Source organism: Phoca vitulina, unplaced genomic scaffold (genome assembly GCF_004348235.1).
Source record: "Phoca vitulina isolate PV1807 unplaced genomic scaffold, GSC_HSeal_1.0 scaffold2, whole genome shotgun sequence".
NCBI classification, from domain to species: Eukaryota; Metazoa; Chordata; class Mammalia; order Carnivora; family Phocidae; genus Phoca; species Phoca vitulina.
This window is the reverse complement of record NW_022589705.1, coordinates 88,895,699-88,910,632: the sequence shown is the minus strand read 5'-3', so window position 1 is coordinate 88,910,632 and position 14,934 is coordinate 88,895,699. Positions and strand designations below refer to the sequence as shown.

The following is a 14,934-nucleotide window of genomic DNA, read 5'->3' as shown; positions in this document are numbered from 1 at the left end:
GTGCTGCTCCTTTCCCCCTCTCTCTTTGCCGTCCTTCCCACCCCAGACCCGTGGACGGTGGCAGGCCTGGTTGCGCATCCCGATTCTGCCCCGTGCAATGGCTGCTTGCGAACGAGAGGGCCCTGTGGCCCAGGGGACATTGAGGGAACTCCCGTCCTCCTCATCCTCGACGCCCACTGTGAAGGGAGCCAGGCACCTGTAAAGGGTTGTTGTCCTTGCAGGCTTACTAGACACTTTCTGTCTAGCTGGGAGGCCCCTGCCCACCCTGCCCACCCCCAGCCTTCCCCGTCTCTCTGATGACAGCTCTATCTTTCCAGCTGTCGCAGGCCCAAGCACTCCCATCATCTCCGACTCCCCTCTTTCTCTTGAGCCCCCACACCCAGCCTGCCCACCACCCTTCCCAGCCTGGACCTCTGGAGATGTTCCGAATCCAGGCGCTCCTCGCCATGCTCACGGTTGCCCCCAGGACCAAGCCACCGTCGTCTCAACTCTTATGGTGGCTCCCAGAATGTCAGGGCCGTCAGAGCAGGGACTGTGGTCTGTTTGCTGCTTGGCTGCGTCCCCATCGCCTAAAGGAGTGCCTACTGCTTGTCAAGTGAGCGACCGGGATTCCACGACACCCTGAGAACAGGCAGGGCTGCAAAGAAGGGATTTTGAGGAAGGAATCAGCCCTCCCCCAGCCCCTTGCTCTGAGCTCCTTCGGAGCTGCCCTGCCCCCTGGCTGGCTAGGGGTGTTTCCCTGGAGGGGCTTCTGCTGCCATCTCTGGAGTTGGGGTGCAAGGCTGTACCCTCACCTTCTGGGGGTGGTTTAGTGAGTCAGGAGGACCTGGGTGTCCGCCATGGCTGTCCCACTTACTGACAGTGGATCCTGTTCCCTGTAAAATGAGGATACTAGGAAGAGTGGTGAGCATTTCTTTTAGCCAATGCTAGGTGTCGGGCACTGTGCTAAACCTCTTACGCGTAGCTCACGCATCCCCACATCAGTCCAATGGAACAGGTACAACTGCCATCTCACGGCGGGGAAGGGGAGCCACAGGAAGCCCAAGGTCATAGGTTGTGAGAGGCCGAGCCAGGATTTGAACCCCGGAGGTCTGACTGCCCTGTGCTTTGGGTGCATGAGATCAGATCTGCACCAGGCACTTTATCAGCCCTCAGAAAGTGCTGACATCATGACAGTGAGGGTTCATGCACCAAGAGTCTGAGGATGGAGTCAAAGCTAGGGAAGGAGAGATAGGGCCCACGGGGAGCTTCTGGTGGCAGCTGAGCCCTGCTCCACTGGGGCCCCCGACTGAAACCCCCACTTCCCAACTCTCTGAGAGACCTGGGTGCCTCCTCCCCTGGCCTCCTGGATTGGCAGGCCTGAGTGAGAGGGCTGGGCGTGCAGCCAGGAGGTGGGGACTCCGCTTAGGCAGCTAATCAGGTCACAGGGTGAAATTAAAAGGGAGGAGGAAAGCACTGAGCCATTAGAACGCACACTCCTTCCTGGAGACCTGGTGCCCAGGAGAGGAGCCGGGGAGATAGGAAGTGCAGAGCCCGGGAGCCAGGGGCACGGGATGGCCCCGCAGAGAGCTGTGCGGCTGTCCCTGAAGAAGCCCACTTATGCCGTGTGTGTGGTGGGGGTTGAGACGTCTGTGGACGTTCACAGGTGAGAATTGAGAGGTACCCACCTGGCTGCCGAGGGCTGGGCCACACCGGAGGACCCCGAGGCCATGGGGGGGTGCCCGGTGGACAAATCGAACACGGAGGGTGCTGGTAGGCAGGTGTCTGAGAGCAGAGCAGGTGCAGTGGGATGGAGAGCCCGGGTATCAGGGAGGAGCTGGGGTATCAGGCCCGTCTTGGGGTTCCGTCTCTCCTGGGTACCTGGGGTCAGGTCTTTGACCTCAAGTCCCTGGTAAGGGTTCTATCTCTGAGCCCCGGGCTCTGCGTTCTGACGTAGAGAGGAACTGGTGTGTGACATCAGAATGAACTGGTGCTCAGGACGGGGAGCAGGACCGGGCCTCCCTGAATTTCTCCCTCTGTTTCTTGCCAACAACCCTTCTGTCTGAGGTAGAGGTGTGGGGTGTATGACAGCTCGATCCTTGGAGGCAGGCCAGGGTGATTGGGATCAGGAGGGAGTCTCAGAGGGATGATTCAAGGAGTTAATAAAGGACAGGAACCTAGAACAAGACCCGGGCTTGTTTTTGCCACGATGATGATGGTCTCAGCGGTGCGGGGAGCCATGGTGACATCTGAGGGGCCCCAGAAGAATCAGCTTCCCCTGTTGGCCCAAGTCTCTGACCTGTCCTGGCTCTGCCCAGACGGGGGCCCAGGGACCTGGCCTGGTCTCATTTTCCCCACCTGGCCACGGAGGGAGCTGGACTTGGGGATCTCGGGGGGCTTTTACAGCTCTGATACTGTCTCTGGACTCCATCCTGTCTGGAACTGTCTAGGGACTCCATTCCTGCTGGATCAGAGGGTGCTGGAGCTCCAGCAGATGAGGGGCTCAGGGTGGGAGTCCCCCTCTCAGAGGAGGTGGGGGCTGGGGAGTCTGTCACAAGGTGGGATCTGAGCTCCCACTGCCTCTTGGGTCTCAGTTCCTGTGCTGTTCCAGTCTGGTTGAGTGGCCTGGGGCCCCAGTGACAGGGCTGAGGAGGGGGAACCAGGACGCTTAGAGGCCAGACCTTGGCTCTGAGTCCTATCGGGAGCCCCGGCGTGGGGCTGGTTCTCTCGGATCTGGGTGGCCAGCCGAGATCCCATTTTCTCCTGCCCTTTTAACATAGTGTTTCCCAGGCTTAGCAAATGGGAAAACAGGATACCCAGTTAAGTATGCATTTCAGGTAAATAGCAAATAATGATTTTTAGTATATTGTATGGGACATACTTAGTTTTTAAAAACCACTGCTTAGCTGAAATTCAAATTTAGCTGGACTTTTTACTATATCTGGCCACCCAGCTTTAACACCAAGGGCAGGGCAGGGGTCACTGGTGGGCTCCCACTGTCCTGATTCCAGACCTCTGCTCTTATCCCGTGGGGTGGTTGTTTCTGGAAGGTCATTTCAGAAACTTAGGCCCTACACGGTGCTGCTGACTAAGGCCAGAAGCATTTTCCTGGGAGCCACGAGACATAGGTTCTGATCCCAGCTCTGCAGCTGACTTGCTGTCTGGCCTCGGCCGAGTCACTGGCCCTCGTGGGGCCTCATTCCTTACCTGAGCCTCGACAGGGTGAGCTGAGTCCCGTCTTGAGTTCAGCGTGGGGGTCAAGTGTCCAGATTCTGGAACTGGACGTTTGTGTGACCCTGGGCAAGCCACTGTCCTTCTCTGGGCCCTGGCATCCTCATCTGACAATAGCACCCAGCTTAATGGGGTGGGGGGGATAAACGAGACCCTGTGTGTGTAGGGCCCTGGAAGGTGGAGGAGGTAGGTGCTCACAGCTCCGACAGCTTTGCGGGCCCCCTTTTCTCCAGTACCTGTTCCTCCCGTCACGTCTCAGTGGGTGAGATGAACAGAGGACAGATGAGGCTGTGTGTGTGGTGGGAGCGGAGGGCAGTGCTGTCTGGGAATCCCCTTTGGGGTCACCAAGCACCTCAGCATCCTCCGATTCTGGCCCTGGCCCAGCTGGGGAGCACGAGGAAGCTGCCTGGGTTGGCCACAGCTGGGGTGCTCTGGTTGACTCTGGGAGGGGGTGCCACTTTGGGGTCCTGAGTGAGCGTTTTTAATTATTTTATTTTAAATGTGGGGCTTGGACCCATGACCATGAGATCAAGACCTGAGCAGAGATGAAGAGCCACACACTTAACCAACTGAGCCACCCAGGCGCTCCCTGAGTGAGCATTTTGAGAGACCCCTACTCAACAGCCCTTTGGGAGCCTTCATCCTGGGCATTGGTCTTGACTAGGGACGTAACTACTGAGGGTCTCTAAACTAGAAAACAGAAGTTTATTCTGCAGCAAGTTGGTTTAGAAGTAGACGTAAGGAAGAACTTCCCGTCCGTCCAGTCTGTGATAGGTAGAGAAGGGGGCATGGAATTATCAGCCTGGGAAGGTTTGAAGAGGGGCCTGAAGGTCACCCAGGGCCTGGGATGGCTAGGATGATGAACTTGGGGCTCCTCTACCCCCATTGCCAGGTGTCCGGCTCCAGCTGAGGCCAAGCAGCGGGTTTCTACTTAACCTTGCTGATAGAAGGGCAAAGCACCCCCCCAAAGAGGAGGTTTGCCAGTGTCAGAGCTGCCAGGAGGTTAAGTCCCCCCAGGAGAGCCAGTGGGGGTGGGCATGCGGGGTGATGAATTTCCCCCAGGTGCTGTGTGGACTGTGTAGAGAAATATTTGTGTGTGGGGTAATTGTGTGCCCCAGCCCAGGGAACCCTTAACCCAGGATGTGCTATAGATTCCCTGCTCCCCTGACTCCGATGGACTAGCTCCCCACCCTGACCCGTCACCCTAGCAGACTTGCTCTCCATCCTGACCCTCCGGGTCTGGTCACACCGCCCTGGTTTTCCCTGTCCTTGCTTGCAGGTGGCCCCCAGAGGATGCATGCCAAAAAAGGGGGGTGTGGGCAGTGTGGGGAATCCACTCGTGGTGCAGCCTGGTCCCCTTTGCCCAGAGGCCCGAATCAGAGCCCCAGGATAGAGGCCATAATGAATGTTTATTCTCTGGCACGGAGGAGAAGGCTGGCTGGGTGGGGGACAGAGACATCCTCCTGGATCTCTCCCAAGCCTCCCCGAGCTCTGCAAAAGCATCAGAGCAAAACAGACTCTTTTGATCAGATGGGTAGCATTTGGGGTGTCCAGGGAAGAGGGACTGGGGGGGCTTCTCTGAGGAGCCAGAGAGAGGCCCCAGACTGCTTCTTTTTCCTGGGGTTCTGTGTATTTCAAACAAGGAAAATGCCAAAACAGAGTTATAAAACCTGTGGTATATATATTCTTAATGTTTACATTGGGTAAATTGATGCTTTTAACGTGTGCAGAAGTACAATGAAGCATAATTGTGCTGCTCACGGAATAATTACAGGGTTGCTGCAGACACTAATTCGTAATGACTGACAGACTCCGAGAGCCGGGCTGGACCTGGGTTTAAAAGCCGGGTGAGGACCATCTCTCTTCCTGGCTCCATCCTGGGCCGCACCGCATTCCTTCATTAGAAGTAATGTTACAGTGTAAATGTGAGGTGCTTGGAGATTATGGGGCCAGGGTCCTCCCCACGCGCAGTGGGGTCTGGACATGGAACGGTGCAGCGTGTGTTCTTGGGACAGAAAATGTTGGCATCAGGGCAGACCTCTGAGGTCAGCCACTCTTTAATCCTACAGGTGTCCCTGCCTCCCTGGTCCCCCTGGCCCCCTGCCATTTGAGACCATGGGCCCCTCCCAGCCAGTTGCTCCATCCTCCCCTCCCTGCCCCTCCCATCATTTCCGGTCTTGGAACTGATCCTCATTCTTCACCTTTGGTTTCCCTTCCAGCTTCCATCACTGCCAACCTCCAGCTGTCCCTTCTTTTCCCAGTCCCTGCCCTTCCTCGCTCGGTGGGCCCACCAGCTGGGGACCCCAGGAGAGCACTTGAGGCGCCGGGAATGGGAGGGTTGCTCACAGGTGAGGTAGATTCCTCCCGACCCCAAGATGCTCTCCGCGTGACATGTTGTCCTCAGCTTTGCTCCGTCCAGAGAAGCTTCTACTCTCTTCTCGGTGGCTGCTAAGCAGTTGTTTAGCTCTGCCAAGTGGTCCTGAGGCTCGAAGATGTTGTGGGTGGGCTGTGGGGCTAGAAGGAACTGGCAAATCCCCACCCAGCCGAGGACGTCAGCTGCCGGGGGAGCCCAGGAGGGGGGCCTCAGCTGTGGGCCTGGACAGGTGCCATCCAGACAGTGTGTGGGCGCCCGGCCCTCGGAGCTGTGTTCGGCCCTCCAAGTGCCCCGGAGAAGCCAGTCACCCTGCATTGGAGTCCAAGGCCACTTGAAGCCCTAAAAGTGCTCCAGCCCCATTGATGACCCCGCCTACCCCCAGCTGGGTCATGGGCACCGTGCTGGCAGAGGTGGGCTGAGGCAGGGTTGAAAACTCCACAGTCGTACCCTGCAAAGGGTGCAGCTGGTGCGGCCTAAGCCGGGCTGAGCCAAGGCTGCAGGGCCCAGGTTGCTCACCTGGGATGGAAGGCTGGGCACCATCCTCACTGGGCCCCTGAGGAGGAAGCCCTGTGGGGTTGGGGCCACCTGAGAGTCAACGCCGTGACTGCTGAGAACAGGGTGGCTGGTAATCATGACCTCTCGCTGGGGGTCAGGCTTGTCCCTGCAGGCTGTGTGACCTTGGGCCAATCGCTTAGCCTCTCTGTGCCTGTTCCGCCCCTGCAAGTTGGGGATAGCATTGTTTGTTGTTTCTACCTGTGGCCTTGGCCCCCATTTTACAGATGAGGAGTTTCATCACCCACGAAATGCATATGCACAGGCATGCTTTTCTTTCTACGGATGGGGAGCCTGTGGGTGAGAGGGAAGAAGTGACTCACAGGTGACTTCCCATCCACAGCTCTTGGCTCCTCGTGCAGGGAGGTTCTGGTCCCCGGCCCCCGTGTGCCTCTGCTCGGGAGGTCTGTGGCTGAGAGCTGCCGCCCCTGCTCTCCAGGTCCCACTCCCAGAAAGAGCAGGGGTCCACTTGAAAGAAGGTCTGCCTAGCCTGGGCCCTCCTTCCAGGCCCTGGGTGTGCCCCTCCCTGAGCAATGACAGGGCGTAAGTTACCCATGATTGTTATCTCTGGGAAGGAAGGAAAGAAAGAGAATACAGCCGCACCCTGCACCCTTTTAGATTTAGGAGGAAATGTCTGCCCGTGATGTGGGGTCTGCAAGGGGCCAGCCATCGCCCTCCCCCGACCACATTCAGCACCTGGGGAAGGTCTAAGGAGAAAGCCACACTGGGGTGGGGAAGCTGGGGAACCTCTGGGGCCTTTGCCCCACGGCAGCCATTTAACCAATGCTATTGAACACCTGCCCTTGTCCAGGTCCATGCTGGGCTTGGCACTTGGAGGTGATATAGCCCATAGCAGCCCGTGAGGGACTCCTATCTTCATCTGGGAGCAAAAAGAACTTCAGGAGGTGGATGTGAACCATCCACATTTTTGGTCAAGTGGGAGAGTGAAGGGAGGTACAAGGATCCTCTTATCCACCAGCCCTCTCTCCAGGACCTGCTCGCTCCCCATGTCCTTTCTGACCATAATGACAGTGGGTGGTACCGTAGCAAGGGCTCATGGCCCTATCTCAACGCAGTGTCACAACAACCCCGTGAGATACGGACAACTATGATCTCCACTTTGCAGACAAAGACACGGAGACACAGAGAGGTTGAGAGACTTGCCCCAAGTCACACAGCCCACAAAATGCTAGAGCTGGGATTTGAACCCTGATCCCAAATTCTGTGAGTTCAACCCCCAAAGACCTCACTGTCTGGGAATCTTCTATGTTGCTGGGTCAGCTCGAGGGGTGGAGTGGGGTCAAGGCAGAGGTTGAGCTTTGGAGTCAGTCCCAAGTGGGGTCACATCCCAGCTCAGCCACTGTGTCCCCGTGTGTGACCCCCCCTTTGAATTTCAATCCGTCTTCTGTAAAATGGGGAGAGGAATCCTAACTTCCCTGCTCAGCAGGCAGGGGCCAAGGGGATGGAATTAGAATGGAATAAAAGTGAGGTGCACACCATGGTACACCTGCCCCGTGTGGACCCCTCGACGGCAGGGCCGGGGTGATTCACCTCTGCCTGCCCCAAGCCCAGCGTGGTGCCTGATGCACAGCAGGTGCTCAGGGAGTGCGTGTTGAGGCATAGCAACCCGCAGCCCTAACTGGAAGCTCCATGGGCCCCTGGGGAGCGGCTTTCTTTAGGACGGGGGCCTGGAGGGGGCTGGCCGGCTCTGTGGGACCGTCAGCCATGGCGGGCCTCGGCATCCAGCAGAAGCACCCACAGGGCTGGCCGCACCAGAGAGGACTTGCTGGATCCCGCTGGCTGGCCCTATGGCATTTCTTGTGGCTTCGGTCCAGAAAACGTCAAGTCGAGGACATCTGGAAGGTGGAACCTTGGGGGCACCCAGTGGGCAGGTGTCTGGCCAGGTGTGAGGGCAGCTGTAGGCTTGGCCAGCCCCGTCTGCTCGAGAGCTGCCCACTGGCTCTCTCCTCAGCCTTTCCATCCAATTCTGCATTATTCTCCCCTCCTGCCTTTGCCTCTTCCCTGCACAGTGCCCTGGGCCATCCTCCAGGGCACACTGATCCTTTGCCACCATACCCCCATCCCCACCCACTAGCTGGAGGCTGGGTCAGCACCATTCTGCCCTCCCTGCCCAGGCCCTAGGCTGGGAAGAGGGGCCCCAAACCCCCGAACTCTATCCCTGGGGGGCTGGTGAACTCTATCCCCAAGCAGCAGGTATGATGGAGGACACGGAAGGGACTTCTCCAGGGCTGTTGTGTTTCTCCTTAGAGACCAGGTGGTAAGTTTCTGAGTAGTGGAGGTGAGGTGTGGCCTTCTGAACCCCAGTGGGAGGAAGCTTCCCGGAGCCAGGGTGCAGCTAAGCAAAAGGAAAAGCTTTCTAATTACCTGAGCTGTCAAAGCACAAAGGGATGTGGGGTAGTGAGTTGTCTGGTCCAGGAAGTGTTCAAGCACAGAGTCCTGCGATGGGCAGGAGGCAGGCCAAGATGATCTTTGAGACCCTTTTCTGACCCAGGGCCTGTGCAGATACTCCACAGACTCATTGTTTTAGGGCAAGCGGGAGCCAGGAGGTCATGGGTGCTGCCCTCTTGGCCTGCACCAACCTCACCCCTGCAAAGTTCAGGAGCTCGTGTGGGGAAGAGGGGACATGGATTTCCTGACTCAGTGCCCCACATGCTGTCTTGCGCTCCACACCCCCCTCCTCCATTCCCAAGGAATCGTGTTGAGGAGACTGTGTTGCAAAGTTTCAACATTTTCCTTTTCCCTTCCTACGTTTTCCCCAACTAACTCATCCTTCCGGTGTCCGCTGGTGGCATGCTCCGGGAACACACGTTCATTTTAATGTCAGCCAGGACAGCATAAGATAGGAGACAAACCTGCTGCTCCCTCCTCCCTTTGTCAGTAGTGTGACCCTACGAAAGTTACTTAACCTCTCTGAGATTTCTTCATGGGCTAAATGAGGACAGCAATGCATACCCAGGAGGGTAGTTGTGAGTGTAGATGAGATCGTGGCTGTCAAAACCTGAGCAGGTGCCTGGCGCATGGTAGGTGCTGGAAAGAGCCACCCCAGCGTACCCCTCCCCACTATTACCCGCAGAACACACTGTCCTCATGCCTTATCAGGTGGCTGGGAACTACCTGATGACTTGAAATTCCCCACCTCACGCTCTGCACCTCCTTCTATGAGATTCTCTAAGAATTGACTCTGTTCTCTTTGCAGTCTCTTTATGAACCTGGTACACAGGCCCAGGTTTGGGCATGGGGTGTGGGGATGTGCACGAGTCAGGCAGGATGCTGCTCTGGGTGACACAGACGGACTGCGATGGGGCCCCGAGGAAGGTCTGAGCCAGTGCTGTGGGAACACAGAGGAAAGGACACAGGGAGCTGGCCCGAGTGGGCTGGGCTGTTGGGGGGCTCTGGGGTGAGTGATAGTAACGGGGGCAGTGGCACCGAATGCCTATTAAGGACCTACTTTAAATGCATCATCTCATGGAATCCCCCCAACAGCCCTAGGAAGTAGCTCTTTGGATTATACCCATTTCACAGAGGAGGGAAACAGAGGCTCAGAGCAGTTGAGTGACCGGCTTTGAGCCCACACTCCACATAGAACCCACACTTCCCTCTGTAGAGAGGTGGCATTTGAAGTGGGTCTTCAAGAATACAGAAGATTCCGCCTCCCCCATCCCCATCCGCACCCCGCACCCCTGCAGAGGTAGGAGAAGGGCACTGGGAAGCAGAGGGCAAGGAGAGGGCACCAGCTCATCAACATCAACGTGGACGTGATGATAAAGACACAGTGGTTACGTGTATGGTAATGACTTAGACCCTCTCATCTGAAGGGTGCTTTCAAATCCATTATTTCATCTGACTGTGAGTTTGGGTTGGGTCTGGGGGCTGCTCCGTGAGACCCCACCGAAGGGCAGCCGGCCCGCAGGTGTCAGATGGAGACTCCTACCGAGCAGCCCTCAGCCTCCCACCCCTGCCTGTTACACCCCCCAAGAGCAACTCTTCATCCACGGCCCCACCCACAAATCTGGGAGCCTGAGAGATGAGGAAAGGCAGTGCGAACCCCCTCTTCGAGGCCTGGGCATGGGTCAGGGGGAGGACCCCAAGGGAATGAGAATCTGAGGCGGCAAGTACCTGTCGGGCATAACCTGCCAAGCGTGGGCACCTGTGGCAAGCCCCGGTCCCCTCCCGCGGCCCCCTCCCTCTCCCTCTTCCTCCCAGTCTGCAAAGCTCCTGCTGGGATAGCCTCAGCTCTTCTGCACCGTTTCCACCCTGAGAGGCAGCCCAAGGGAAACCGCCTGGATGGGGGTGATGGAACGGGGAAGGCAGTGGGGGCCAGAGGGCAGGTGGGACCTGCAGAGGTGGAGGCAGCGGCCCTGGGTGGCAGCCCTGCCCATCGCGTGCCTCCTGCACATCGCCACCTCTCCCTGAGGCCCGGCCTTGGAGGGACTCATCTGGCACCTGCCGGGGAGAAAGCAGCCGAGACCGTACTCCCAGCATCCAGAGGCAGCAGTGACAGAGCAAGGTGGGGGGCGAGAAGCAGGCTGGGCTTGGAAGGGCCGGACAGCCCCAAGCATTTGTCCCCTCTCTTTCTCCCTCTTCTTTTACCATCATTGTTGTTATTACTGTTACTATTATTTCTTACCCCAAATAGGGAGTTGTGTGCCAGGGACGTGACTTGGACTTACCCTAAATAGGGAGTTGTGTGCTAGGGCCGTCAACTTTTGCCCAATGCAGGGGATTGGCTCCATGGAGCCCTGCTCCCCTTGAAAGGGCTGCGTCTGGAGTTGGCAGTCCCTGGCCGGGGTGGGGCAGGCATCTCCCAGGAGCTGGGAACCTTCCTGCCACCAGCTGGGTGCCTGGGACTCGTGCCCACTTGCTCTGTGGGCAAAGGTTCTGAGGCCAGGCAGGCTGGATTCAAGTCTAGTGCAGCCACCTCCCAGCTGGGCAGTCCTGGGTTTCTGGGTTTCCCTGTCCTCATCCCTAATACAAGGGTTTGTTGAGCTCCTGCTCGGTGCCAGGCACTGACCTGGGCGCTCAGGTGACAGTAGCGTTAGAGAGAGCAAAGTGGAAAAAAAATCCCTGCATTCTAGAGGGAGAAACAAGAGGGACAGGCAATAGCAAATATGTCAAAATAAGCAGAATATGTCAGGGGCAATGAAGCTGGCTCACGGGGTCAGGGGGTGTGGGGTCCATGGTGTCTTCCTATAACACTGTCCTGACTTGGGCAGAGAAGACCTCGCTGAGAAGGAAATGAGGGGTGAGGACCCAGCAGATACCTGCGAGCTGAACATTCTAAGCAAGAACTGCAGATGCAAAGGGTCTGAGGTGGAAGTGAGCTGGGCGTGCTAGAAGGAGAGCAAGGAGCTGGGCCTGTGGGGAGGGGGAAAGGGGAGCCATGTGGTCAGGAAGCCAGTTTGACCATGTGGAAGGGTTACAAGCAGGAGGGACACCAGAGGGCTTTTTTTTTTTTTTTTTTTTTTTAAAGAGGACCCTTTTGCTGTTATGTCCAGAACAGACTGAGGGCGGCAGGAGAGGAGGCAGGAGTCCAACCTGTTGCAAAAATCCACGTGAAAGCAATTGGTGGTCTGCCACCGGATGTTAGCCGTTGGGGAGGTGAGAGTATCCACTCTGGACATGACATGAAGGTGGAGTCGTTAGGGTTTGCTGGGGCGCTGGGTGTGAGTGCGAGGGAGAGAGGGGACCCCAGAGTGAACCCGAGGATGGGGCGGCCGGGGAAGGTCTTGGGCAGGCCTGGATGGGGCAGGGGTGGAGAGGTAGGAGTTTGGTTTTGGACACTGTAAATTAATTAGTTAAGTAATTAATTTATATTGTTGTTTTTTAGCATAGAACTTCTTATAAAAAATTATTCCAGTATAGTTAACATACAGTGTTATACTAGTTTCAGGTATATAATATAGTGACTCAACAATTCTATACATTATTCAGTGCTCATCATGGTAAGTGTACTCATTAATCCCCATCACCTATTTCCCTCATCCCGCCTGCCTACCTTCCCTCTGTTAACCACCAGTTTGTTCTCTACAGTAAAAAATCTGTTTTTTAGTTTGTCTCTTTTTTTCTTGTTCATTTGTTTTGTTTCTTGAATTCCACGTATGACTGAAATCATACGGTATTTGTCTTTCTCTGACTTATTTCACTTACCGTTATACCTTCTAGATCCATCCATGGCAAGATTTATTCTTTTTTAATGGCTGTATAATATTCCATGGCATATGGAATGGAATATTATATGCATATATATACCACATCTTTTTTACCCATTTATCTATTGATGGACACTTGGGCTGCTTCCATAATTTGGCTATTGCTGATAAGCTGCAATAAACTTAGGGGTGCATGTATCTTTTCAAATTAGTGTTTTTGTGTAGCTTGGGTAAGTATTCAGTAGTGGAATTACTGGATCATAGGGTAGTTCTATTTTTAATTTTTTGAGGAACCTTTGTACTGTTTTCCAGAGTGGCTGCACCAGTTTGCATTCCCAGCAACAGTGCATGAGGGTTCGTTTTTCTCCACATCCTCACCAACACTTGTTTTTTCTTGGGTTTTTGATTTTAGCTGTTCTGACAGGTGTGAGGTGATATCTCATTGTGGTTTTGATTTGCATTTCCCTGATGACGAGCAATGTTGAGCATCTTTTCATGTGTTTGTTGGCCATCTGTATGTCTTCTCTGGAGAAATGTCTGTTCATGTCTCCTTCCCATTTTTAATTGAATTACTTGGTTTTTTTGGTGGGGGCAGTGTTGAGTTGTATCAGTTTTTTATATACTTTGGATATAACCCTTTATTGGATATGTCATTTGCAAATATCTTCTCCCATCCAGTAGGCTGCCTTTTAGTTTTGTGGATTGTTTCCTTCACTGTGCAGAAGCTTTCTATTTTGATGTAGTCCCAATAGTTTATTTTTGCATTTGTTTCCCTTGCCTCAGGAGACATATCTAGAAAAATGTTGCTACGGCTGATGTCAGAGAGATTGATGCCTATGGTCTCTTCTAGGGTTTTTATGGTTTCAGGTCTCACATTTAGGTCCTTAATTCATTTTGAGTTTATTTTTGTGTATGGTGTAAGAAAGTGGTCCAGTTTCATTCTTTTGCAGGTAGTTGTCCAGTTTTCCCAATGCCATTTGATGAAAAGACTGTCTACCCAGTGCATATTTTTGCCTCCTTTGTTGAAGATTAATTGACCATATAATTGTGGGTTTATTCCTGGGTTTTCTCTTCTATTCCATTGATCTATGTATCTATTTTTGTGCCGGTACCATACTGTTTTGATTACTATAGCTTGGTAGTATATCTTGCTATCTGGAATTGTGATATCTCCAGTTTTGTTCTTCTTTTTCAAGATTGCTTTGGCTATTCAGGGTCTTTTGTAGTCCATACAAATTTTAGGATTATTTGTTATAGTTCTGTGAAAAATGCTGTTGGTATTTTGATAGAGATTGCATTAAATCTGTAGGTTGTTTTGGGTAGTATGGGTAGTACGTTTTAACAATATTTCTTCTTCTAATCCATGAGCATGGAATATCTTTCCATTTGTTTGTGTCATTTTCAATTTCTTTCATGTTTTATAGTTTTCAGCATACAGGTCTTTCACCTCCTTGGTTAAGTTTATTCCTAGATGTTTTATTATTTATGGTGTAATTGTAAATGGGATCATTTTCTTAATTTCTCTTTCTGCTACTTCATTTTTGTGTATAGAAATGCAACAGATTTCTGTACATTGATTTTGTATCCTGTGGCCTTACTGAATTCATTTATCAGTTCTAATAGTTTTTTTGGTGGAGTCTTTAGGGTTTTTTATATACAGTATCATGTTTTTATTTTTTATTTAGTTTTTATTAGTATCATGTTTTATTTCTTCTTACCAATTTGGATGCCTTTTGTTTATTTTTCTTGTCTGATTGCTATGGCTAGGACTTCCAGTACTATGTTGAATAAAAGTGGTGAGAGTGGACATCCTTGTCTTGTTCCTGATCTTAAGGGAAAAGCTCTCAGTTTTTTATCATTGAGTAAGATGTGCTGTGGGTTTTTATTTAAGGCCTTTATTATGTTGAGGTGTGTTCCCTCTGAACCTACTTTGTTAAGGATTTTTATCATAAAGTGATGTTGTACTTTGTTGAATGCTTTTTCTGCATCTACTGAAATGATCATATGGTTTTATCCTTTCTCTTGTTGATGTGATGTATCATGAGGATTGATTTGCGAATATTGAACCACCCTTGTATTCCAGGAATAAATCCCATTTGATTGTGGTGAATGATTCTTTTTAATGGATTGTCAGACTCAGTTTGCTAATATTTTGTTGAGGATTTTTGTACCTGTGTTCATGAGAGCTATTGGCCTGTAGTTCTCTTTTCTTTGTAGTGTCTTTATCTGGTTTTGGTATCAGGGTCATGCTGGCCTCATAGAATTAATTTGGAAGCTTTCCTCTTCTTCTTTTTGGAATAGTTTGAGAAGAATAGGTATTAACTCTTCTTTAAATATTTGGTAGAATTCATCTGTGGCGTCATCTGGTCCTGGACTTTTGTTTTTTGGGAGTTTTTTTTATTACTGATACAATTTTATTGCTGGTAATCAGTCTGTTCAAGTTTTCTATTTCTTTCTGATTCAGTTTTGGTAGGTTATATGTTTCTAGGAATTTATCCATTTCTTCTAGGTTGTCCAATTTGTTGGCATGTGATTTTTCATATTATTCTCTTACACTTCTTTGTATTTCTGTTGAGTCTGTTGTTATTTCTCCTCTTTCGTTTCTGATTTTGTTTATTTGAGTCCTCT

The 14,934-nt window shown here is 52.7% G+C and overlaps 1 protein-coding gene across 1 annotated transcript in view; it reads left to right on the top strand.

The window, feature by feature from the left end:
- The first annotated feature begins 1,553 nt into the window (after positions 1–1,553).
- Positions 1,554–14,934, top strand: part of PADI1 (peptidyl arginine deiminase 1) — a 38,123-nt gene continuing 24,742 nt past the window's right edge. Inside the window, exon 1 of the mRNA XM_032418319.1 lies at positions 1,554–1,645. Coding sequence (XP_032274210.1) covers positions 1,554–1,645 — 92 coding nt within the window. The remainder of the gene's footprint in view (positions 1,646–14,934) is intronic.